This window comes from Haematobia irritans, chromosome 3 (genome assembly GCF_050003625.1).
Source record: "Haematobia irritans isolate KBUSLIRL chromosome 3, ASM5000362v1, whole genome shotgun sequence".
Classification (NCBI taxonomy): domain Eukaryota; kingdom Metazoa; phylum Arthropoda; class Insecta; order Diptera; family Muscidae; genus Haematobia; species Haematobia irritans.
In genome coordinates, this window is record NC_134399.1 from 131,448,917 (window position 1) to 131,476,607 (window position 27,691).

Genomic DNA, 27,691 nt, shown 5'->3' on the forward strand with positions numbered 1-27,691 from the left:
AAAGTTTAGACAAAATTTTCTATATAAATAAAATTTTGACAAAATTTTCTATAGAAATAAAGTTTTGACAAAATTTTCTACAGAAATAAAATTTAGAGAATATTTTCCATAGAAATAAAATTTAGAAAAAATTTTCTATAAAAATAAAATTTTGAGAAAATTGTCTATAGAAAAAAACTTTGACAACATATTCTATAGAAATAAAATTTTGACAAAATTTAATATAGAAAAAAAATTTGACAAAATTTTCTACAGAAATAAAATTGTGACAAAATTTTCTGCAGAAATAAAATTTGGACAAAATTTTCTGTAGAAATACAATTTTGATCAAAATTTTCTATAGAAATAAAATTTTGACAAAATTTTCTATAGAAATAAAATTTTGACAAAATTTTCTATAGAAATAAAATTTTGACAACATATTCTATAAAAATAAAATTTTGTTAAATTTTTCTATAGAAATAAAATGTTGAGAAAATTGTCTATAGAAATAAAATTTTGACAACATTTTCTATAGAAATAAAATTTTGACAACATATTCTACAGGAATAAAATTTTGACAAAATTTAATACAGAAATAAAATGTATACAAAATTTTCCATAGAAGTAAAATTTTGATAAAATTGTCTATAGAAATAACATTTTGACAAAATTTTCTATAGAAATAAAATGTTGACAACATTTTCTAAAGAAATAAAATTTTGAAAAAATTTTCTACACAAAAAAATTTGGGAACCTATTATATAGAAATAAAATTTTGACAAAATATTCTATAAAAATAAAATTTTTACAAAATTTTCTATAGAAATAAAATTTTTGCAAAATGTTCTATAGAAATAATATTTAGACAACATATTCTATAGAAATAAAATTTTGATAAAATTTTCTATAGAAATAAAATTTTGAGAACATTTTCTATAGAAATAAAATGTTGACAAAATTTTCCATAGAAATAAAGTTTTGACAAAGTTTAATATAGAAATAACATTTTGACAACATTTTCTACAGAAATAAAAGATAGACAAAATTTTCTAAAGAAATAACATTTTGACAAAATTTTCTATAGAAATAAAATTTTGACAAAATTTTCTATAGAAATAAAATTTTGACAAAATTTTCTATAGAAATAAAATTTTGACAAAATTTTCTATAGAAATAAAATTTTGACAAAATTTTCTATAGAAATAAAATTTTGACAAAATTTTCTATAGAAATAAAATTTTGACAAAATTTGATCTAGAAATAAAATTTTGACAAAATTTAATCTAGAAATAAAATTTAGACAAAATTTAATCTAGAAATAAAATTTAGACAAAATTTTCTACAAAAATAAAATATAGTCAAAATTTTTTACTGAAATAAAATATAGTAAAAATTTTCTACAGAAATAAAATTTAGACAACATTTTCTACAGAAATAAAAGATAGACAAAATTTTCTACAGAAATAAAATTTTGAGAAAATTTTCTATAGAAATAAAATTTTGAAAAAATTGTCAATAGAAATAAAATTTTGACAACATTTTCTATAGAAATAAAATTTTACAAAGTTTCAATAGAATAAAATTTTGACAAAATTTTCTACAGAAATAAAATTTAGACAAAATTTTCTATAGAAATAAATTTTACAAAATTTTCAAAAGAATAAAATTTTGACAAAATTTTCTATAGAAATAAAATTTTGACAAAATTTTCTACAGAAATAAAATATAGACAAAATTTTCTACAGAAATAAAATTTAGATAAAATTTTCTATACAAATAAAATTTTGAGAAAATTGACTATAGAAATAAAATGTTGACAACATATTCTATAGAAATAAAATTTTGACAAAATTTTTTATAGAAATAAAATTTTGACAAAATTTTCTATAGGAATAAAATTTTGACAAAATTTTCTACAGAAATAAAATTTAGATAAAATTTTCTATAGAAATAAAATTTTGACAAAATTTTCTATAGAAATAAAATGTTGACAACATTTTCTACAGAAATAAAATTTTGAGAAAATTTTCTACAGAAAAAAATGTTGGCAACCTATTCTGTAGAAATAAAATTTAGACAAATTTTCTACAGAAATAAAATATAGACAAAATTTTTTACAGAAATAAAATATAGATAAAATTTTCTACAGAAATAAAATTTTGACAACATTTTCTATAGAAATAAAATTTGGCAAAATTTTCAATAGAAATAAACATTTGACAAAATTTTCTATAGAAATAAAATTTTGAGTAAATTTACTATAGAAATAAAATTTTGACAAAATCTTCTATGCAAATAAAATTTTGACAAAATCTTCTATGGAAATATTTGTTTGATAGATTTCTGGTAAAATGTTCTTCAAATTTTGGTAATTTTTTTTTTGGCACGAGTGGTAACCGTGGTTTCCACACATTATTAAAGTTCAAGCCTTGCCGGCTTCTAATATCCTCCTCTAGATCCACCAAATTGTAGAAATTATTAAAAATTTTGTTGAGTGAAAAAGTCTTTACAGTGTGGGATTACGTCCCTACAAAACGCTATATATTGGAAAAAAACCCTACTTCTGGCAACGATGGTCACGGTGTTCCGTCACGGATTTTGGGCTTCCCATAACAAATGCACGTAAACAACAAATTCATCTATCGTTATGGTTATATTTACACACTTTTGTGTGTTAATCGCATTTAGGAGCTTCAGTGGTTATTATGGGACAGGTATCTACTAACATCTATTTCTGGTTGTTTGTTTGTTTGATTTAACATTTTATTGGTCTTGTACAATAAGACTTAGGTCTTATATTTTCAGTAAAAGAATTACATAATACCAAATAGAAATGCTACGGTTTTTTTAAAACCTAAAAATTGTACATTAAGGTACAAAAATTTAATAGCAGACCCTGACTGTTGTATTTAGCAGACTTTTTTTCATGAGTGTAAATATAAATATGTCATTTACTGATAAGTACAATATATTCATTATTCTATTACAGAATTTGTGGACCTTATTCGGTTCTGGTATCTTATATATCCGAATTTCATGGGTCTACACATCGTCCTCGAATTTTAATGGTTGCCGGTGTTATGTATGCAACTGCGTCCATGTTGTTGCCTTTACTGGCATTGGTAATACTACCAAGGGACTGGAACTTTTCCGTAGGAAATATGAATTGTAAGTACCTTTGTTCTATAATTGCAAAATTAGAAATTGGCGTAAAATTTTATACAAATTGCTAAAAATATTCGCTGCGAAAAATTATTATGGTACACAGATAAAAGCCCGGATTTAAACTAATGCTATAATAGACTTACGTTTATGGCATAAAATGTATTTTTAAATAATATATATGTTTTTTTTATTTTTTAGTTCTTAAATTTATTTTATTATTATTTTTTTAATTTTCTTTACATTGAATAGCGCATAAATTTCCATAAGAAGACATTTTCCTTCGCTTCTTTAAAATAGTAAGAATGAACTACATCGTGGTTAATACGGTAATGATTTGCCGCCAATGATTTTTATACCCTTCACCACTACTGTGGAACAGGGTATAATAAGTTTGTGCATTTGTATGTAACGCCAAGAAGGAGTAATCATAGACCAACCTTTTAGTATACGGATCGGCTTAGAATTAAATTCTGAGTCGATTTAGCGATGTCCGTCTGTCTGTCTGTCTGTCTGTTGATGTATTTTTGTGTGCAAAGTACAGCTCGCAGTTTTAGTCCGATTGTCTCAAAATTTGGTATAGGGTCCTGTTTCAGCTCAAAGACGATCCCTATTGATTTTGGAAAAAATCGGTTCAGATTTAGATATAGCTGCCATATATATTTTTCACCGATCTGGTCATAATTGGCGTGTATATCAACCGATCTTCCTCAAATTCCGTACATCCGAATATTTTATGAGTCTCGAAAAACTTGCAAAATATCAGCAAAATCGGTTCAGATTTAGATATAGCTCCCATATATAGCTTTCGCCCGATTTACACTCATATGACCACAGAGGCCAATTTTTAACTCCGATTTAGTTGAAATTTTGCACAGGGAGTTGAATTAGCATTGTAGCCATGCGTGCCAAATTTGGTTGAAATCGGTTCAGATTTAGATATATCTCCCATATATACCTTTCGCCCGATTTACACTCATATGACCACAGAGGCCAATTTTTAACTCCGATTTAGTTGAAATTTTGCACAGGGAGTAGAATTAGAATAGTTACTATGCGTGCCAAATTTGGTTGAAATCGGTTCAGATTTGGATATATCTCCCATATATAGCTTTCGCCCGATTTACACTCATATGACCACAGAGGCCAATTTTTAACTCCGATTTAGTTGAAATTTTGCTCAGGGAGTAGAATTAGCATTGTAGCTATGCGTGCCAAATTTGGTTGAAATCGGTTCAGATTTAGATATATCTCCCATATATAGCTTTCGCCCGATTTACACTCATATGTCCACAGAGGCCAATTTTTAACTCCGATTTAGTTGAAATTTTGTACAGGGAGTAGAATTAGCATTGTTGCTATGCGTGCCAAATTTGGTTGAAATCGGTTCAGATTTAGATATATCTCCCATATATAGCTTTCGCCCGATTTACACTCATATGTCCACAGAGGCCAATTTTTAACTCCGATTTAGTTGAAATTTTGCACAGGGAGGAGAATAAGCATTGTTGCTATGCGTGCCAAATTTGGTTGAAATCGGTTCAGATTTAGATATAGCTCCCATATATATGTTTTTCTGATTTCGACAAAAATGGTCAAAATACCAACATTTTCCTTGTAAAATCGCCACTGCTTAGTCGAAAGGTTGTAAAAATGACTCTAATTTTCCTAAACTTCTAATACATATATATCGAGCGATAAGTCATAAATAAACTTGTTTGAAGTTTCCTTAAAATTGCTTCAGATTTAAACGTTTCCCATATTTTTTTAACTAACATTGTGTTCCACCCTAGTGCATTAGCCGACTTAAATTTTGAGTCTATAGATTTTGTAGAATTCTATCAAATTCTTCCAGATCGAGTGATATTTAAATTTATGTATTTGGGACAAACCTTTATATATAGCCCCCAACACATTTGACGGATGGGATATGATATCGAAAATTTAGATCTACAAAGTGGTGCAGGGTATAATATAGTCGGCCCCGCCCGACTTTAGACTTTCCTTACTGGTTTTATGTACTTCAGTTCAATTTTGCTTTTATGAGAAGGAAGAAATTCGTAGATGGCAGTTAAACATTCAAAAATTTCAGTAAATTCTCGTTATTTTAACTACGTATTATGGTAATCTCAAAAAATTTAATGCAATTTAGATCAATTTTCGCACGAGGTAGTTCATTCTTTCCATACACTGAAAAAAATATTGTCGTGAGGTCAAATATTTCATGTCTTTAAAATACGAATACAAATTTTGCTTAGCATAGAAGACGCATTTCTCTAAAATAAAGTTATTTTCCTTGTCCAAAAGTCGATAAACTTTTTAATGAAGTCGTATTGTCCTTATAATTAAGAGATTTGACATAAAAATGGATATCTTAACATGAAAGAAAAAATGTATAGGCTAAGGTCAACTTGACTTTAATAATTCAGAAAAATTCTTTAAATTTAATGAAATTGTCTTTAAATTTGTTGTCTTTTTGCATCTTGCCTACAAAGCAAAAAATCGTTCAAATATAGGACATGTTTTTCAAAACTTTATTTTAAAGAAGTTTTTTACTTCAAACATAGCATAATTTCTACTAGAAGTCGAATCCTAATTTGGAAAATAAAGTTACCGTTAACTCGTTTTTAAAGGACTTTGATAGCATATGAAGAAAAAAAGCTGAGAAAGCGAAAAATTAAAATTTGCTTCCTAGAAGCAAGTACACAAAACCTAAATTTAAAAGAGAATTGTGTCTTAAAAGTATCCTTACTTGTATTCTCCGCTTCTTTGGCTCGGAATCAATACCAAATTTTTTTAAAGTAAAGACAAAATCTTTGGAACCGAGTATGCTTTTTTTCAGTGTACAATTCTATTTCTATTTTTGTATTATTATTTATTTGCAGTTACTGCGTGGAAAATTTATTTAGCTGTTTGTGGGATACCAAGTTTACTGGGTGGAATTTTATTAATATTTTTTCCTGAAACTCCACGATTTCTAATGACTCAAGGAAGAAGTGACGAAGCTTTGGAAGTCTTCAAGACAATGTACAGTATTAATACGGGTAAACCAAAGGAAACATTTCCGGTAATTTAAATGTTATTGTAGCCTACATATATATGTTTTTTTTTATAAATGTGTAATGATAATTACAGATCAAGGACCTTGTCAATGATAAGAGCATTATGAATGAAGACATAAAGAAAACAAAAAATTCAGTAACTATGGAAACAATGAAATCCATAGATTTGGAATCTCAATCGGAATCGTCAAGTCCTCTTAGGATACTATTTTCCAAAACATATTTTTGGTTAACAATTCGACTGTTTTCCTTCAATTTTTTCATTCTGTTAGGGTGAGTACTTTTCAACCAAAAGTGTTTACAGATATTTATGGTTTTATTATTATTGGAAACTTATTAGTTCACTATGGATAGTTATGTCCTCAAAAAGTGTTTACTGGAAACTAAAGACTTTCCCCTCCAATTACGTTTTTCGTCACTTATTCAAAGCTGTTGTGAAAGAAAAATGTTTCAATGGAACAACCTCATTTTAAGTCAAGATTTTACTCAGTTTCATATTACATTCATACTAGGCATGAAATCTTAAATTTTGTAAACAAAAACAAGTAAGGAAAGTCTAAAGTCGGGCGGAGCCGACTATATTATACCCTGCACCACTTGGTAGATCTAAATTTTCGATACCATATCACATCCGTCAAATGTGTTGGGGGCTATATATAAAGCTCCCAAATACATACATTTAAATATCACTCGATCTGGACAGAATTTGATAGACTTCTACAAAATCTATAGACTCAAAATTTAAGTCGTCTAATGCACTAGGGTGGAACACAATGTTAGTAAAAAAATATGGGAAACATTTAAATCTGAGGCAATTTTAAGGAAACTTCGCAAAAGTTTATTTATGATTTATCGCTCGATATGTATTAGAAGTTTAGGAAAATTAGAGTAATTTTTACAACTTTTCGACTAAGCAGTGGCGATTTTACAAGGAAAATGTTGGTCGAAATCAGAAAAACATATATATGGGAGCTAAATCTAAATCTGAACCGATGTCAACCAAATTTGGCACGCATAGCTACAATGCTAATTCTACTCCCTGTGCAAAATTTCAACTAAATCGGAGTTAAAAATTGGCCTCTGTGGTCATATGAGTGTAAATCGGGCGAAAGCTATATATGGGAGATATATCTAAATCTGAACCGATTTCAACCAAATTTGGCACGCATAGATACAATGCTAATTCTACTCCCAGTGCAAAATTTCAACTAAATCCGAGTTAAAAATTGGCCTCTGTGGTCATATGAGTGTAAATCGGGCGAAAGCTATATATGGGAGCTATATCTAAATCTGAACCGATTTTAACCAAATTTGGCACGTATAGCTACAATGCTAATTATACTCCCTATGCAAAATTTTAACTAAATCGGAGTTAAAAATTTGCCTCTGTGGTCATTTGAGTGTAAATCGGGCGAAAGCTATATATGGGAGCTATATCTAAATCTGTACCGATTTCAACCAAATTTGGCACACATAGCTATAATGCTAATTCTACTCCCTGTGCAAAATTTCAACTAAATCGGAGCTAAAACTTGGCCTCTGTGGGCAAATGAGTGTAAATCGGGCGAAAGCTATATATGGGAGCTATATCTAAATCTGAACCGATTTTGCTGATATTTTGCAAGTTTTTCGAGACTCATAAAATATTCGGATGTACGGAATTTGAGGAAGATCGGTTGATATACACGCCAATTATGACCAGATCGGTATATCTAAATCTGAACCGATTTTTTCCAAAATCAATAGGGATCGTCTTTGAGCCGAAACAGGACCCTATACCAAATTTTAGGACAATCGGACTAAAACTGCGAGCTGTACTTTGCACACAAAAATACATCAACAGACAGACAAACAGACGGACAGACAGACAGACAGACAGACAGACAGACAGACAGACAGGCAGACAGACAGACAGACGGACATCGCTAAATCGACTCAGAATTTAATTCTAAGACGATCGGTATACTAAACGATGGGCCTCAGACTTTTCCTTCTTGGCGTTATATACAAATGCACAAACTTATTATACCCTGTACCCAAGGCCGTATTCAGGGGGAGGGATGAGGGGGATCAAACCACCCCCCCCCCCCCCCGAGATGAATGAATATTTTTATATAAATAAATATATATTTTTAGCTGCATAGAAAAATCTTATCGAAGATGTTGAAGAAAACCTGGAGATTTTATTTTGAAAACGCTTACCTATAAAACTTGCACAAATCATAGAATACCAGTTGAAAAGTCCGTCAAACGACGGCCGAAAAAAACAAATTGTTTTTGTTCTCGCACCACAAATTTCATTTTTGGAAAATGTCTTTCTGCTTTTTATTTGTGTTTGTTGTTCTTTTTGTGAACATGACTCGCTTTGTTTAGCCATAGCAACAACAACAAAATAGCCAAACACACATGTGTAAATGAAATGTCGCAAAACCTGCGAAAAGAACGTGCCTAATTCAGCGATGGAAGCACTTGGAGAGTGCAATAAAGAGATATTTCCAAACGTGCATATTCTTTTAAAAATTTTGGTCAATTTGCCAGTTACTCAGGGATGGAAAATACAATTTTTAAGAAAGTACAAAAAGGTATTTTTTGAGCGGAAAGGTACTTTTTACAAAAATTTCACTGGAAAATTATTGTCAAGAGACTAAATTTTAAAGAAAATAAATTTTTGACAAAATTTTCTATATAAATAAAATTTTGCAAAAATTTTCTATAGATATAAAATTTTGCAAAAAAATTCTGTAGAAAAAAAAATGTTGCAAAATTTTTTCTATAGAAGTAAAATTTTGCAAAAATTTCCTATAGAAATAAAATTTTTACAAAATTTTCAATTGAAATAAAATTTTGACAACATTTTCTACCGAAATAAAAAATCGATAATATAGAATCGCATTCTTTTTTCGACTAAAACATTCTTGAAGATCAATAAAATCCTGTTTTTGACTATGTCTTTACAAAATTGAGATTTTCTTCCCACATGAACATGTCTGTTTTGCCATATTTGTAAAAGACTATTAGCAAATAAGGTTGATAAAGACTTTCTCAAAATATTAAAATATTTTGTCAAAGATATTGTACCATAAATCTGATATCGACTCAAAAATGTCTACACAAAAGGTACTAAATCATTCGCGGGGGTACTACGTTACTGACCGGGGTGAAAAAGTATTGAAAAAAGTACTATAGTACTTCATTTTCCATCCCTGCAGTTACTACGTACTCATCCGAACTTTCATTTTCAACAATGAAGATATTAAAGACGTATCTTAGAAATTCGACTAGCGAGAGTAGACTCAATGGATTGGCATTAATGTCGGTTCATCGCCGAATAAATGTGCCGACTGAAGAAGTCATTGATTTATTTGCTGCCCAAAAAGCCCGTCGGCTCAATTTAATATTGTAAAAATATTGTATACATACCTATGCATAAATAAAATTTTCTACACATGAGATTATATGAATATTTTTTTTTAAGTTGAACCCCCCCCCCCCCCCGCGTATTAAAATCCTGGCTACGGCCTTGCCTGTACCACAGTAGTGGTGAAGGGTATAAATAGCTGTTAAATCAGCAAATAATCGAAATATCGATAGTTTTCCAGAATGAACACTTGAGATTTATAAATAGATTTTAGTTCTAAATATCGAGATGCCTAGTGAGAACGTAGTACTAACACGCAAAGAAAGAATATGGTCACCTCAACCATGTTTCAAGAGCAAAATATTATTTTTGAATGGTGACCATGTAACATGTTGCCACCGTAGTGCAATGGTTAGCATGCCCGCTTTGCATACACAAGGTCGTGGGTTCAATTCCTGCTTCGACCGAACACCAAAAAGTTTTTCAGCGGTGGATTATCCCACCTCAGTAATGCTGGTGACATTTCTGAGGATTTCAAAGCTTCTCTAAGTGGTTTCACTGCAATGTGGTACGCCGTTCGGACTCGGCTATAAAAAGGAGGTCCTTTGTCATTGAGCTTAACACGGAATCGGGCAGCACTCAGTGATAAGAGAAAAGTTCACCAATGTGGTATCACAATGGATTGAATAGTCTAAGTGAGCCAGATACATCGGGCTGCCACGTAACCTAAACTAACATGTTGTTATTTCTTGGAAAATTTCTGGGAAAATAACGCCATAACGGTTGGCTGATAAGTCCCCGGTCTAATAAAGAAAAACACATTTTTTTTGTCAAAATTGGTTGGTACTATATAAAAAAGTTTGGTACTATATAAAAATAATATGCATTTAATACTAGCGACGCCATCTATGTGTCAGACCGGGGACTTATCAGCCAACCTTAATAATCATCGTTTAAAAATAACATTTGCTCTTGAAACATGTTTGAGGTGACCATATTCCTTTTCTGGGTGAATAGAGATAAGACTTATGACAAAAGTTTTTCCAGTGTACTCAACTATAATTAATTATGTATTTTATGTTTTTGTTTTCATCAGACAAAATACAATGCGGCTTTGGTTGCCACAATTATTTGCATCACTAAATGAATATCAACAAATTTCGGAGGAGAAGACCAGTATGTGTACCATATTGGAATATAGTGTGAATAAGACAGATTCCTTGATCAATTTGGAGAATGAATGTAATGTGGTAAGTAAAATTGTGTACAAATATCGTCAGTTTAAGTGTGTAACAGTGTTGCCAGTATTGGGGATTTTCCCACAAATTGGGTATAGTTTTCGTGAATGGGGACTAAAATTTGAGTTGGGGACTTGGGGATTTGATGGGGAATTTCCATACATTTTGGATCTTTTCGAGACAGAAATGAAATTCAGAGATATAATTTTTTTTTACAAATCCTCAAAGCACCACTTAGATGACCTAAAAAGGTAACAATGTGAACATTTTAAAAATTTCTGGAAAAGCAACCTTTCTTTTTCAAAAGTAGCAACATTTTAATTTTTGATTTGAAAACTAACAAGAAATATATTTAACAAAACGTCAAAATTCTACAAAAAATTGTAACGTCTATAATCTTTTCCTATAGCTGGGAGGACCAATTTTAGAGGTCTATCAGTAGGGTTCCGGTATACCTAGGGTCTCAAAATTTTGCTCACTACGTGGTCAATATATCGATTCAAACCATATAAAATTTAAAAGAGTGATCTATAACCGTTCCCAAATGATGGAAATTATGCTATTTGTGTTATTTCACCTTTTTATACCCACCACCATAGAATGGTGACGGGGGTATAATAAGTTTGTCATTCCGTTTGTAACACATCGAAATATCGATTTCCGACTATATAAAGTATATATATTCTTGATCTGGGAGAAATTCTAAGACGATATAACGATGTCCGTCTGTCCGTCTGTCTGTCTGTTGTAATCACGCTACAGTCTTCAATAATGAACCGACCGATTTCCCGATTTTACTTCTTGGGCTTCTAGAATCCGAAGTTTTTATCCTATTTGCCTGAAATTGGAAATCTAGAGGTATTTTCGGGTCATAAAGAGGTGTGCCGAAAACGGTGAGTATCGATCCATATTTTAGTATAGCCCCCATAAGAACGATCTCCCGATTTAACTCCTTGGGTTTCTAGAAATTGAAACTCAATGTAAAATTGAAACTCAATGTAAAATTTCCAGATTTTACTTCTACAGATGTAAGATTTCAAATCAAGACGTTATTTTATAATTTTCTTGCACACTTACAAGAGATGTTAATGATTCCTCTAAAACTCGAACAAAAATGGTTCTTATAAATCCAGAATCTGATATAGTCCTCATAGGTGAAATCTTTAAATTTATCTTCGGGAAGTGTCCTCAAGTCCTCAAGCGCTCCTGAAATTTCAAAGGAAACCCTAATATTTGCTTCATGGTGGTGGGTATTTAAGATTCGGCCCGGCCGAACTTAGTGCTGTATATACTTGTTAAGTAATCAGATATTTTTATCCCTTTGTTGGCAAAGTTAACCTTTAACTGTTCACGTGGTGGTAAAGTTTACCACCTCGCACACATGTTTACATGTATTATAAATAAACGGATGAAATAAAATGCATGTTAATTTTTGAAAGTACATATAATATTTCGAAATATTGTTTTATTTTCGTTAAATACAATATAAATATTCAAATCAACAAATGTAATAATGATACAAAAAATAATTTTTAGCGAAAATTACATTTTAGAAAAAAATTGCAGCACATTATTGATAATGCCAATAAAATACACCCTTGTTTTCTTAAGTTGTATAGTATATAATTTATATTGCAAAATTACAACATTGAATAAATCCATGCCGTGGAGTAGTGTATAGAGTGTTGGATCACAAAACAATAGGTTCGATTCCTCCTAACGTCACAGAGATTTTAAAGTACAAATTTGTACCATAAATATTGACAGAGGGAGAAAAAGACCGATAATACGAAACTTACTTATAGGAGCGAGCAGAGCCCGCTCGATCTTTTTTGACTATATTTATGGTAAAGTTATTATTTTTGAAGCGCTGGTATGCTTGCGACGAAGTACTTATTTTTCGACTGGTGGTATGCTTGCACCGAAGCACTTTCCTCCAATGTCATGCCCATGTAAAAGTATTACTGCTTATATATGTACAAAGAAGTTGTTACCTAGTTTAGCGCAGGCATACTTGTACTCATACCTGGTAATAGGAGTTTTTGCTGGGTAGTTTTGACCATCAACAAAACCCTTCAAAGTTTCGCTTTCCTACGATACCTCCTTCTAATTTTGTCCATTCGTGTCGCCAAATTAAATCTATTCTAATGGGTTAGTGTTGCCAACGGTTATCAAATTGTTGAACTCAAAACAAGAAAGCCAACAAAGAAAATTATCTACGTAAAAGCCGGTCCATTCTGTTAAGTCTCTTTTGCAGTTGCAACTAATTTGTTTAGGTTGTGTTTCAAAGAAGGCCTAAAAGCGGGCTGGGGCATTAGAGAATAAAGCTGTTTAAGAAATTGTTGGATAAATTAAAAAACGGAGAACTGACAACCAACATATATATTTTTTTTATTTATTTTAATATAATTACCATAAATCTTTATTTATTTTTATAATTTATTTTATTTACAGGTAATAACACCCTCAACCTATTCGAATAACATTGTGGTGGCAGGAATTATGTTTGTTGGATTTTTGGTGGCTGGAACCCTTATAAACATATTGGGTGATAAAAATATGCAAAGTAAGTTGAAAAAAAAAAAAAAAAAATAGACACATAATAGCCCAAAATCTATATTTGCACATTTACCTTTTCTTTTAGTAATTACGGCCACAATATGTGGAACATGTGGTCTTGCTCTCTATTGGTCCTCGTCCACATTGACCACGCTTATTATAACATCATTATATATGAGTATGGCGAGTATAGCAACTTCATCATCGGTAACAACATCAGTTACTGTGTTTCCTACAACTTCAAGGTAAGAATGCAATTGATATCATCTCGAAAAAAATCTTCAAAATGGATCCTGTTTTAGAACTATTATAGTTTCATCCTCGATGACTTGTGGACGTGTTGGAACTATTCTGGGAAATCTTTTATTTCCGATGCTAATGTCACTGGGCTGTGTACCACCAATTATTATGCTGGCAGGTGTTATGTATTGTATATAACAATTGATTTTAAAATATTTAGAGAGAAATTTTTAGCTTCTTCTTCTTTTTTTAGTTACTAGCCTCTTGGCTTGCACCATGCCGAATATAAAAAGGATACAACTTAAGTAGAAATAACTAATAAGGAAGGCTATATGTATATTTAAAATTAAATTTATAAATAAAAATATAATAAAATGAATACTAAAGATCTTCACCATATCCATTGTTTAAAAAAAATTAAAACCAGTATATACAGCAGTAAGTTCGGCCGGGCCGAATCTAAATACCCACCACCACGAATCAAATATTAGGATTTCCTTTGAAATTTCAGGGGGGTTTGAGGACAGATCAAGCAGTTCAACCAGTAAACTTCACGAAGATAAATTTAAAGATTTTACCTATGAAGACTATATCAGATTTTGGATTTATAAGACCCATTTTTGTTTGAGTTTTAGAGGAATGACTAACATCTCTTGTAAGTGTGCAAGAAAATTATAAAATAATGTCTTGATTTGAAATCTTAAATCTGTAGTTTTTCACCCGAGAAATAAAATATGGAAATTTTGCATTGAGTTTCAAGCTATAACCTCAAGAAGTGAAATCGGTCCATATGGAGGCATTACCAAATGGACCGATAAAAACTTAATCCGATACACGTTTTTGTGAGCCTTAAATACCAGAATATTTACAATTTCAGGCAAATCGGATAAAAACTACGGTTTCTACAAACCTAGGGAGTTAAATTGGGAGATCGTTCTTATGGGGGCTATACTAAAATATGGACCGATACTCACCGTTTTCGGCACACCTCTTTATGGCCCGAAAATACCTCTAGATTTTCAATTTCAGGCAAATTTGATAAAAACTACAGTTTCAATAAGCCCAATACCCCAAATCGGGAGGTCGGTTTATACGGGGATCATACCAAAACATGGACCGATACTCAACATTTTCGGCACAGCTCTTTATGGTCCTAAAATACCTCTAGAATTCCAATTTCAGGCAAATTGGATAGAAACTACGGTTTCTATAAGCACAAGAAGTAAAATGGGGAGATCGGTCTATATGGGGGCTATATCAAAACATGAACCGAAACTCACCATTTTTGGCACACCTCTTTATGGTCATAAAATTCCTCAAGATTTCAAATTTCAGGCAAATTGGATAAAAACTACGATTTCTATAAGCCCAAGACCCCAAATCGGGATGTCGGTTTATATGGGGACTATATCATAACTTGGACCGATATAGCCCATCTTCGAACTTGACCAGCCTGCAGACAAAAGACGAGTTTGAGCAATATTTCAGCACGATTGCTTTATTATTGAAGACTGTAGCGTGATTACAACAGACAGACAGCCAGACAGACAGACAGACAGACGGACAGACGGACAAGGTTATATCGTCTTAGAATTTCTCCCTGATCAAGAATATATATACTTTATATAGTCGGAAATTAATATTTCGATGTGTTACAAACGGAATGACAAACTTATTATACCCCCGTCACCATTCTATGGTGATGGGTATAAAAATCGACGTTATTGTATTCGTCGATTGAAGACGCTATCTTGAGATCATACTCAGAGAAAGAATATAATCACCTCAAACATGTTTCAAGAGCAAAATAATATTTTTGGATAGGGAACATTTAACATGTTTGTCACAACCATGTTATTTTCTTGGAAATTAATACAAAACAACAGTGTTCCATGTTGGCTTTCCAAAAATAAGATTTTGATGTGATCATATACCTTCTCTGCGTGCAGAGCAATATATCGCAGCAAAAAAAGAGCTTCCAAAAAAGTAATTTGGATCCCCAATCTGTGATCCGGAAGTAGTGCAAATTTGGATCATTTTCAAAGAATATTTCATGGGATTGTTATAGGACGAAAGTACTCCATTTTTGGATACTATACATTGCTTTAGAAGTTGTGCCCAGGAAGTTCATTTGAATGAAGAAATTTAAAAACCGAAAAAAACTTTTTTTCAGCCAATTTCACTTTTTTTCATCCATATTTCTTATTACACAGTTATTTTCCTATTATCTAATTTTTACAATTTGAAAAACTTTTTCGATACGACTAGGGGTTGAACTTGGGTTTGTTGGCACCATAACAGAACGCCTTAGCACACTCAACCATAAACGCCATTGAACACAAAGCGTCGAAACGTCAATTCAAATGTTTGTGATATGATCGTAATACGACACCAAGGAATATGTTAACCTTTTAACTGCTTCTCGAGATGTTCCTTATTAGTACGAATGAAAAAATAAGAAACGCAGGTTCAAATCTCACCAGCGGCAATTTTTTTTTTATCAAATATTTTTCTAATGCCCATGTTCCCAAATCCACTTCCAGGTGAATGTGAATCAATTCCACGATTTTCGTGACCTACAATCCACTTTCACCGGAATTTTCGTGAAATCAATTCACTTGCAAAAGTCTTGGTGAACGTCGAATTATGTCCAAGATGGGTGTATTTCCGGTTAAAAAAAAGTACTCGCGTAAAAATTTTGAAATGTTTTATATTTAATACATTAGTTTTATTAAAACTGCGTCATTTTTAATTAAAAAACAAGTATATACAGTAGAAAGTTCGGCCGGGCCGAATCTTTAATACCCACCACCATGAACCAAATATTAGGGTTTCCTTTGAAATTTCAGGAGGGCTTGAGGACTTGAGGACACTTCCCGAAGATAAATTTAAAGATTTCACCTATGAGACTATATCAGATTCTGGATTTATAATGTTAGAGGAATCATTAACATCTCTTGTAAGTGTGCAAGAAAATTATAAAATAACGTCTTGATTTGAAATCTTAAATCTGTAGAAGTAAAATCTGGAAATTTTAAAGCAATTTTCATGATCAGTGCGCCTTCTACACCCTCAAGAAGTGAAGTCGGTCTATATGGAGGCATTACCAAATGGACCGATAAAAACTTAATCCGATACACGTTTTGTGAGCCTAAAATACCAGAATATTTACAATTTCATGCAAATCAGATAAAAACTACGGTTTCTAGAAACCCAAGGAGTTAAATCGGGAGATCGTTCCTATGGGGGCTACACTAAAATATGGACCGATACTCACCGTTTTCGGCACACCTCTTTATGACCCGAAAATACCACTAGATTTCCAATTTCAGGCAAATAGGATAACAACTTCGGATTCTAGAAACCCAAGATGTAAAATCGGGAAATCGGTCTATATGGGGGCTATACCAAAATATGGATCGATACTCACCATTTTTGGCACATCTCTTTATGGTTCTAAAATACCTCTAGATTTCCAATTTCAGACAAATTGGATAAAAACTACGGTTTCTATAAGCCCAAGACCCCAAATCGGGAGGTCGTTTTATATGGGGACCATACCAAAACATGGACCAATACTCACAATTTTTGGCACACGTATTTGTGGTCCTACAATACCTCTATATTTCCAATTTCAGATAAATTGAATAAAAACTGCGGTTTCTATAAGCCCAAGAAGTAAAATCGGGAGATCGGTCTATATGGGGGCTATACCAAAATATGGACCGATACTCACAATTTTTGGCACACGTATTTGTGGTCATACAATACCTCTAGATTTCCAATTTCAGGTAAATTGAATAAAAACTGCGGTTTCTATAAGCCCAAGAAGTAAAATCGGGAGATCGGTCTATATGGGGGCTATACCAAAACATGGACCGATACTCACCATTTTTGTGGACACCTCTTTATGGTCATAAAATACCTTTAGATTTCAAATTTCAGGCAAATTGGATAAAAACTAAGATTTCTATAAGCCCAAGACCCCAAATCGGCAGGTCGTTTTATATGGGGACCATTCCAACACATGGACCGATACTCACAATTTTTGGCACACGTATTTGTGGTCCTGTAATACCTCTAGATTTCCAATTTCAGGTAAATTGAATAAAAACTGCGGTTTCTATAAGCCCAAGAAGTAAAATCGGGAGATCGGTCTATATGGGGGCTATACCAAAACATGGACCGATATGGTCATAAAATGGTCATACAATACCTCTAGATTTCAAATTTCAGGCAAATTGGATAAAAACTACGATTTCTATAAGCCCAAGACCCCAAATCGGGAGGTCGGTTTATATGGGGACTATATCAAAACCGATATAGCCCATCTTCGAACTTGACCTGCCTGCAGACAAAAGACGACTTTGTGCAAAATTTCAGCACGATTGCTTCATTATTGAAGACTGTAGCGTGATTACAACAGACAGACAGACAGACGGACATCGTTATATCGTCTTAAAATTTCTCCCTGATCAAGAATATATATATACTTTATATAGTCGGAAATCGATATTTCGATGTGTTACAAACGGAATGACAAACTTATTATACCCCGTCACCATTCTATGGTGGTGGGTATAAATATGGGAAACATTTAAATCTGAAGCAATTTTAAGGAAACTTCGCAAAAGTTTATTTATGATTTATTGCTCGAAATATATGTATTAGAAGCTTAGTAAAATTAGAGTCATTTTTACAACATTTCGACTAGGCAGTGGCGATTTTACAAGGAAAATGTTGGTATTTTGACCATTTTTGTCGAAATCAGAAAAACATATATATGGGAGCTATATCTAAATCTGAACGGATTTCAATCAAATTTGGCACGCATAGCTACAATGCTAATTCTACTCCCTGTGCAAAATTTCAACCAAATTGGGCCAAAACTCTGGCTATTAGAACCATATTAGTCCATATCGGGCGAAAGATATATATGGGAGCTATATCTAAATCTGAACCGATTTCAATCAAATTTTACACACTTAACTGCACTACTAATTGTACTCCTAGTGCAAAATTTCAACAAAATTCGGCAAAAAATCTGGCTTCTGGGGCCATATAAGTCCATATCGGGCGAAAGATATATATGGGAGCTATATCTAAATCTGAACCGATTTCAATCAAATTGTGCACACTTGACTATACGACTAAGTGTTATGTTTGTACAAAATTTCAAGCAAATCGGTATAAAACTCTGGCTGCTGGGTCCATATTAGTGCATATTGGGCGAAATCTATATATGGGAGCTATATCTAAATCTGAACCGATTTCTTCCAAAATCAATAGGGTTCTATTCTGACCCAAATTAGAAACATGTGCCAAATTTGAAGGCGATTGGACTTAAATTGCGACCTAGACTTTGATCACAAAAATGTGTTCACAGACAGACGGACGGACAAACGGACAGACGGACATGGTTATATCGACTCGGGGAACCACCCTGAGCATTATTGCCAAAGACACCATGTATCTATCTCGTCTCCTTCTGGGTGTTACAAACATATGCACAAACTTATAATACCCTGTTCCACAGTGTGGCGCAGGGTATAAAAATCAACGAAAACCCAAATTCGATAATTTATTAAAAGTTGGACACTTTTTTATTTCAAATATACGTTGCACCTACTTGGAAGAGTTTTCATTGACATTTATTAAAATATCCAGATGCATTTGCCTAAATTTGGCCTTAAATTTGTACAATGAAAATATAAAAGCTGGCTGTTAAGACCTAGAAAAAACCGGTTCTACCGGTCAACCGAAAATGAGATTTTCACTAGAGGTGTGCGCATGACACGAAACTGTCGTGACACGCGTGGATCACGAGAGTCGTGAACAAAATTTGAATCAATTTTTGTGAATGGAACTAAACAAATATGTCGTACGTGAGCATGCGTGAGAAATAAAATCGGTGAGTGAATAAAATTTCTGCAAAATCACGCTCACGAAAAAAATAAAGATTTAATTCTTTCTTTATTTAGCCGTCGAACTATGGATTAATATTGTTATCTTTGCTCTTTCCCGGTAGGAAAATGTCGTGAGTCACGTGAATTTGTCGTGAATCACATTAATTGTCGTGAATCGTGCGTGAGTCTTTAAAATGTGTTCGTGCGTGGGCGAGCCTGAGTACTGGTTTTCGTTTCGTGAACGTGCGTGAGTGTGAGTGGTTACCAAACGTATCGTGCTTGAGCGTGCGTGAATAAACATTTTGCTTGGTGAATGAAATTTCCCTCACGAGCACACCTCTAATTTTCACCGAAACCGTCAGTCGGTGTAAGAAGATAAATCGGTCCGTCATTATACCCACCACCATAGAATGGTGACGGGGGTATAATAAGTTTGTCATTCCGTGTTTAACGCATCGAAATATCGATTTCCGACTATATAAAGTATATATATTCTTGATCAGGGAGAAATTCTAAGACGATATAACGATGTCCGTCTGTCTGTCTGTCTGTCTGTCTGTCTGTCTGTCTGTCTGTTGTAATCACGCTACAGTCTTCAATAATGAAGCAATCGTGCTGAAATTTTGCACAAACTCGTCTTTTGTCTGCAGGCAGGTCAAGTTCGAAGATGGGCTGTATCGGTCCAGGTTTTGATATAGTCCCCATATAAACCGACCTCCCGATTTGGGGTCTTGGGCTTATAGAAACCGTAGTTTTTATCCAATTTGCCTGAAATTTGAAATCTGGAGGTATTTTGTGACCGTAAAGAGGTGTGCCAAAAATGGTGAGTATCGGTCCACGTTTTGGCATAGCCCCCATATAGACCGATCTCCCGATTTTACTTCTTGGGCTTATAGAAACCGCAGTTTTTATTCAATTTACCTCAAATTGGAAATCTAGAGGTATTGTAGGACCACAAATACGTGTGCCAAAAATTGTGAGTATCGGTCCATATTTTGGTATAGCCCCCATATAAACCGATCTCCCGATTTTACTTCTTGGGCTTATAGAAACCGCAGTTTTTATTCAATTTACCTGAAAATGGAAATCTAGAGGTATTGTAGGACCACAAAAACGTGTGCCAAAAATTGTGAGTATCGGTCCATATTTTGGTATAGCTCCCATAAAGACCCACCTCCCGATTTTACTTCTTTGGCTTATAGAAATCGCAGTTTTTATTCAATTTACCGGAAATTGGAAATCTAGAGGTATTGTAGGACCACAAATACGTGTGCCAAAAATTGTGAGTATCGGTCCCTGTTTTGGTATGTTCACCATATAAAACGACCTCCCGATTTGGGGTCTTGGGCTTCTAGAAACCTTATTTTTTATCCAATTTGTCTGAAATTGGAAATCTAGAGGTATTTTAGGATCATAAAGAAGTGTGCCGAAAATGGTGAGGATCGGTCCATATTTTGGTATAGCCCCCATATAGACCGATTTCCCGATTTTACTTCTTGGGCTTCTAGAATCCGAAGTTTTTATCCTATTTGCCTGAAATTGGAAATCTAGAGGTATTTTCGGGTCATAAAGAGGTGTGCCGAAAACGGTGAGTATCGGTCCATATTTTAGTATAGCCCCCATAAGAACGATCTCCCGATTAAACTCCTTGGGTTTCTAGAAACCGTAGTTTTTATCTGATTTGCCTGAAATTGTAAATATTCTGGTATTTTAGGCTCACAAAAACGTGTATCGGATTAGGTTTTTATAGATCCATTTGGTAATGCCTCCATATAGACCGACTTCACTTCTTGAGGGTGTAGAAGGCGCACTGATGATGAAAATTGCTTGAAACTCAATGTAAAATTTCCAGATTATACTTCTACAGATTTAAGATTTCAAATCAAGACGTTATTTTATAATTTTCTTGCACACTTACAAGAGATGTTAATGATTCCTCTAAAACTCAAACAAAAATGGTTCTTATAAATCCTCATGGATGAAATCTTTAAATTATCTTCGGGAAGTGTCCTCAAGTCCTCAAGCCCTCCTGAAATTTCAAAGGAAACCCTAATATTTGGTTCATGGTGGTGGGTATTTAAGATTCGGCCCGGCCGAACTTACTGCTGTATATACTTGTTTTTTATTCGCCTTTTTATACCCACCACCATAGAATGGTGACGGGGTATAATAAGTTTGTCATTCCGTTTGTAACGCATCGAAATATCGATTTCCGACTATATAAAGTATATATATTCTTGATCAGGGAGAAATTCTAAGACGATATAAGCATGTCCGTCTGTCTGTCTGTCTGTCTGTCTGGCTGTCTGTTGTAATCACGCTACAGCATTCAATAATGGAGCTATCGTCCTGAAATTTGGCACAGAATCGTCTTTTGTCTGCGCGCAGGTCAAGTTCGAAGATGGGCTATATCGGGCCATGTTTTGGTATAGCCCCCATATAAACCGACCTCCCGATTTGGGGTCTTTCGCTTATAGAAACCGTAGTTTTCATCGAATTTGCGCGAAATTGAAAATCTAGAGATATTTTGGGACCTTGAAGAGGTGTGCCAAAAATGGTGAGTGTCGGTCCATGTTTTGGTATAGCCCCCATATAAACCGACCTCCCGATTTGGGGTCTTTCGCTTATAGAAACCGTAGTTTTCATCCAATTTGCGCGAAATTGAAAATCTAGAGGTATTTTGGGACCTTGAAGAGGTGTGCCAAAAATGGTGAGTGTCGGTCCACGGTTTGGTATAGCCCCCATATAAACCGACCTCCCGATTTGGGGTCTTTCGCTTATAGAAACCGTAGTTTTCATCCAATTTGCGCGAAATTGAAAATCTAGAGATATTTTGGGACCTTGAAAAGGTGTGCCAAAAATGGTGAGTGTCGGTCCATGTTTTGGTATAGCCCCCATATAAACCGACCTCCCGATTTTACTTCTTGGGCTTATAGAAACCGTAGTTTTTATCCAATTTGCCTGAAATTGGAAATCTAGAGGTATTTTTGGGCCATAAAGAGGTGTGCCGAAAACGGTTAGTATCGGTCGGTATTTTAGTATAGCCCCCATAAGAACGATTTCCCGATTTAACTCCTTAGGTTTCTAGAAACCGTAGTTTTTATCCGATTTGCCTGAAATTGTAAATATTCTCGTATTTAAGGCTCACAAAAACGTGTATCGGATTAAGTTTTTATCGGTCCATTTGGTAATGCCTCCATATAGACCAATTTCACTTCTTGTGAGTATAGAAGGCGCACTGATCATGAAAATTGCTTGAAACTCAATGTAAAATTGCCAGATTTTATTTTTCGGGTGAAAATCTACAGATTTAAAATTTCAAATCAAGACGTTATTTTATAATTTTCTTGCACACTTACAAGAGATGTTAATGATTCCTCTAAAACTCAAACAAAAATGGTTCTTATAAATCCAGAATCTGATATAGTCCTCATAGGTGAAATCTTTAAATGTATCTTCGGGAAGTGTCCTCAAGTCCTCAAGCCCTCCTGAAATTTCAAAGGAAATCCTAATATTTGGTTCATGGTGGTAGGTATTTAAGATTCGGCCCGGCCGAACTTACTGCTGTATATACTTGTTTGAATAACATATTTGCATATTAATTTGTGATTATGTGTTTTCGTCGGACTTTTTCCGTTCCCGCGAAAGCCAGATTTTCCATTTTCCCGGGAAAGAAAATCTTCGTTGTATATGGTATCGTTAGTGCGATACTATGGAAATAAAACTATGGGAAAATTTTCTGAAGAAATAAAATTTAAAAAAATTGTCTATAGAAATAAAATTATGATAAATTAAATTTTTACAAAATTTTCAAAGAACTTAAACTTTGACAAGAATTTCTATTTTGACAAAATATATACATTTTTTTTGGTAGTTGATTGGTAAAATTTTCTTCAAATTTTGGTAGATTATTTTGGGCTCGAGTGGCAACCGTGCTCTATAACCTAAACTAATCTAACAATATAACTTGTTGTTTTTTTTAATTTCCAATAAAAACGGTATAGATAAAATGTTTGTAACCTAAATAATTCCAGACAAGTTCTATAATTTAATTTCCGTGCATTAGATGATTGATTAGATTTTTTTCGGGATCCAACAATTTAACATAGTCAATTTCACTAAAATGCTACTTGAGTTCATCAGTCATAACATACATGTGTAAGTTAATGTTTACATAGCTAATCTTATCTCTCTGAAACTGTTACACAGCAGAGTGTATTCTCTCTGAGAGATTTATAATGGGTCTGCTTGTAATAACTGTAGGTTCACTTCTATGTTCTCTTATTGAATATCAATTGTTCAGTTGTAAACATGGATTTCACCGGTAAAGTTGTATTAATAACTGGAGCAAGTTCGGGAATCGGTGCTGCTACCGCAGAGACTTTTGCAAAATATGGAGCTAATGTGGTTCTAGTTGGACGTAATGCTGATAAACTCAACGAAACCGAGAAGAAATGCAAAGAAGTCAATGCCAATATTAAGTGCTTATGTGTAATAGCTGATGTTACCACAGATTCTGAGAAAATTTTGAATGCATGTGTGGGCAAATTCCAACGATTAGATGTCTTGGTCAATAATGCTGGTATTTTGGCAGCTGGGGGCCTTATGGATATTGATATAGAACAGTTCGACAATGTGCTCAATACAAATTTGCGTGCAGTATTCACAATGAGTAAAAAATCGATACCCTATCTCATCAATACCCAAGGTAACATTGTAAATGTATCTAGTGTCGCTGGCCTTCGTTCTTTTCCTGGAGCATTGAGTTATGGTGTCTCAAAAGCTGCATTAGATCAATTCACAAAATGTCTATCCCTAGATTTGGCTTCACAACAGGTTCGCGTTAATTCAGTTAATCCTGGTGTAATAATCACGGAAATTCACAAACGTGGTGGTGGTATGTCGGAGCAGGACTATGCTGAATATTTGGAACGTAGTAAAAGTACTCATGCCATGGGAAGAGTGGGAAATGTTTTTGAAGTTGCCGAAACCATAGCGTTTTTAGCTAGTAATAATGCCAGTTTCATAACCGGTGCTCTTGTTCCAGTCGATGGTGGCAAGCATGTAATGTGTCCACGATGAATTAAAATTTTTGATAAATGTTATGATATAGTGTTCCATGGCTTGAGGCTTTTCAATGTTAAAATAAATCAAATGAAAAATATGTATTTTTTTATTTTATGAAGGACAAGACTTTCCTATCTTGCACTAGGCTCAATTCCAGACGAAAAATTTACAGATGGCTTATTAAAACCAGCTGATCATAACTGAATAGTACACCCAAATGTGAAATAAGCAAAAATAGGTTGGTATAACACTTACGTTAAAAATTTTAGAAGCCTTGGGGTCTGCATTGACTAACATATTTTCCAGTAAAACTTGCAATGATATTTTTTTTTGTTTTTAGTCAAGTTAATGTTGCCACAGTGGGTAGAATTCTACAAAAATGGCAGATTTTTGACTGCTTGGTAGAATTCTTTATGTTTTGGTAGATTTTGTTAAATATTCCTCTACACAAATTTCCTATAGAAATTAAATGTTTAATATTGTGACAAATATTTCTCTAGGAATAAAATTTTGACAAATATTTCTCTAGGAATAAAATTTTGACACAATTTTCTTAGGGATAACATTTTGACAAAATTTTTTTATAGGAATAAAATTTTGCCAAACTTTTCTATAGAAATAAAATGTTGACAAAATTTTCGATAGATATAAAATTTTGACAAAAAATTCGATAGGAATAACATTTTGACCAAATTTTTTATAGGAATAAAATGTTTACAAAATTTTCTCTAGGAATAACATTTTGACAAAAATTTTCTATAGAAAAAATTAGGACAAAATTTTCTATAGAAAAAAATTTTGTAACATTTTTTGCTAGCAATAAAACTAAACAAAAATTCCTCTAGGATTCAAATTTAGATTTTCTTTAGGGATAAAATTTTGACAAAATTTTTTTATAGGAATAAAATTTTGACAAAATTTTCTATAGAAATAAAAAGTTGACAATATTTTCTCTAGGAATAAAATTTTGACAACATTTTCTCTAGGAATAACATTTTGACAAAAAATTTTCTATAGAAAAAATTAGGACAAAATTTTCTATAGAAAAAAATGTTGACAACATTGTTTGCTGGGAATAAAACTAACCAAAATTTTCTCTAGGATTAAAATTTTGATTTTCTTTAGGGATAAAATTTTGACAAAATTTTTTATAGGAATAAATTTTTGACAAAATTTTCTATAGAAATAAAAAGTCGACAAAATTTTCGATACATATAAAAATTTGACAAAAAATTCGATAGGAATAACATTTTGACCAAATTTTTTATAGGAATAAAATGTTGACAAAATTTTCTATAGAAATAAAATTTTGACAACATTTATTTCTAGGAATAAAACTAACCAAAATTTTCTAGGATTAAAATTTTGAATTTCTTTGTGGATAACATTTTGACAAAATTTTATTATAGGAATAAAATTTTGACAAAATTTTCTATAGAAATAAAATGTTGACAATATTTTCTCTAGGAATAAAATTTTGACAAAATTTTCTATAGAATTAAATTTTGACAACATTTTCTTCAGAAATAAAATTTTGACAAAATTTTCTATAGAAATGAAATTTAGAGAAAATTGTCTATAAAAATAAAATTTTGAGAACATTTTCTATAGAAATAATATTTTAACAAAATTTTCTATAGAAGTAAAATTTTGAAAACATTTTCTTCAGAAATAAAATTTTGACACAATTTTCTATAGAAATAAAATTTTGACAAAATTTTTTATAGAAATAAAATTTTGACAAAATTTTTTATAGAAATAAAATTTTGACAAAATGTTTTATAGAAATAAAATTTTGACAACATTTTCTATAGAAATAAAATTTTGACAAAATTTTCTCTAAAAATAAAATTTTGAGAAGATTTTCTATAGAAATAATACTAAACAAAATTTTCTCTAGGATTAAAATTTTGATAAAAATTTCGATAGGAATAACATTTTGACAATTTTTTTTATAGGAATAAAATTTTGACGAAATTTTCTATTGAAATAAAATTTTGACAAAATTTTCTATTGAAATAAAATGTTAACAAAATTTTCGATAGAAAAAATTAGGACAAAACTTTCTATAGAAAAAAATTTTGACATTGGTTGCTAGGAATAAAACTAAACAACATTTTCTCTAGGATTAAAATTTTGATTTTCTTTAGGGATAAAATTTTGACAAAATTTTTTATAGGAATAAAATTTTGAAAAATTTTCTATAGAAATAAAAAGTCGACAAAATTTTCGATACATATAAAAATTTGACAAAAAATTCGATAGGAATAACATTTTGACCAAATTTTTTATAGGAATAAAATTTTGACAAAATTTTCTATAGAAATAAAATTTTGACAACATTTTTTTCTAGGAATAAAACTAACCAAAATTTTCTAGGATTAAAATTTTGAATTTCTTTATGGATAACATTTTGACAAAACTTTATTATAGGAATAAAATTTTGACAAAATTTTCTATAGAAATAAAAAGTTGACAAAATTTTCGATAGATATAAAAATTTGACAAAAAATTCGATAGGAATAACATTTTGACCAAATTTTTTATAGGAATAAAATTTTGACAAAATTTTCTATAGAAATAAAATGTTGACAAAATTTTCTATAGAAATAAAATTTTGACAAAATTTTCGATAGAAAAAATTAGGACAAAACTTTCTATAGAAAAAAATTTTGACATTGTTTGCTAGGAATAACACTAAACAACATTTTCTCTAGGATTAAAATTTTGATTTTCTTTAGGGATAAAATTTTGACAAAATTTTTTATAGGAATAAAATTTTGAAAAATTTTCTATAGAAATAAAAAGTCGACAAAATTTTCGATACATATAAAAATTTGACAAAAAATTCGATAGGAATAACATTTTGACCAAATTTTTTATAGGAATAAAATTTTGACAAAATTTTCTATAGAAATAAAATTTTGACAACATTTTTTTCTAGGAATAAAACTAACCAAAATTTTCTAGGATTAAAATTTTGAATTTCTTTATGGATAACATTTTGACAAAACTTTATTATAGGAATAAAATTTTGACAAAATTTTCTATAGAAATAAAAAGTTGACAAAATTTTCGATAGATATAAAAATTTGACAAAAAATTCGATAGGAATAA

The 27,691-nt window shown here is 32.0% G+C and overlaps 2 protein-coding genes across 2 annotated transcripts in view; both read left to right on the forward strand.

Moving 5' to 3' along the window:
* LOC142231187 (uncharacterized) overlaps positions 1 to 13,935 on the forward strand; it is a 28,982-nt gene extending 15,047 nt beyond the window's left edge. Inside the window, exons 4-11 of the mRNA XM_075301806.1 lie at positions 2,972 to 3,150; positions 6,030 to 6,211; positions 6,280 to 6,479; positions 10,661 to 10,814; positions 13,257 to 13,368; positions 13,447 to 13,606; positions 13,664 to 13,791; positions 13,855 to 13,935. Coding sequence (XP_075157921.1) covers positions 2,972 to 3,150; positions 6,030 to 6,211; positions 6,280 to 6,479; positions 10,661 to 10,814; positions 13,257 to 13,368; positions 13,447 to 13,606; positions 13,664 to 13,791; positions 13,855 to 13,910 — 1,171 coding nt within the window. The 3' untranslated portion in view covers positions 13,911 to 13,935. The remainder of the gene's footprint in view (positions 1 to 2,971; positions 3,151 to 6,029; positions 6,212 to 6,279; positions 6,480 to 10,660; positions 10,815 to 13,256; positions 13,369 to 13,446; positions 13,607 to 13,663; positions 13,792 to 13,854) is intronic.
* A 9,855-nt stretch (positions 13,936 to 23,790) lies between these two features.
* Positions 23,791 to 24,671, forward strand: LOC142230426 (3-oxoacyl-[acyl-carrier-protein] reductase FabG). The gene has a single exon (XM_075301068.1). The coding sequence runs from the start codon at positions 23,819 to 23,821 to the stop codon at positions 24,587 to 24,589; it is 771 nt and encodes a 256-aa protein (XP_075157183.1). The 5' UTR covers positions 23,791 to 23,818; the 3' UTR covers positions 24,590 to 24,671.
* Positions 24,672 to 27,691: the final 3,020 nt, after the last annotated feature.

What these genes read in the sequence shown, in the direction of transcription:
- LOC142230426 (XM_075301068.1), top strand. Translation starts at nt 23,819, where the DNA reads ATGGATTTCACCGGTAAAGTTGTATTAATAACTGGAGCAAGTTCGGGA.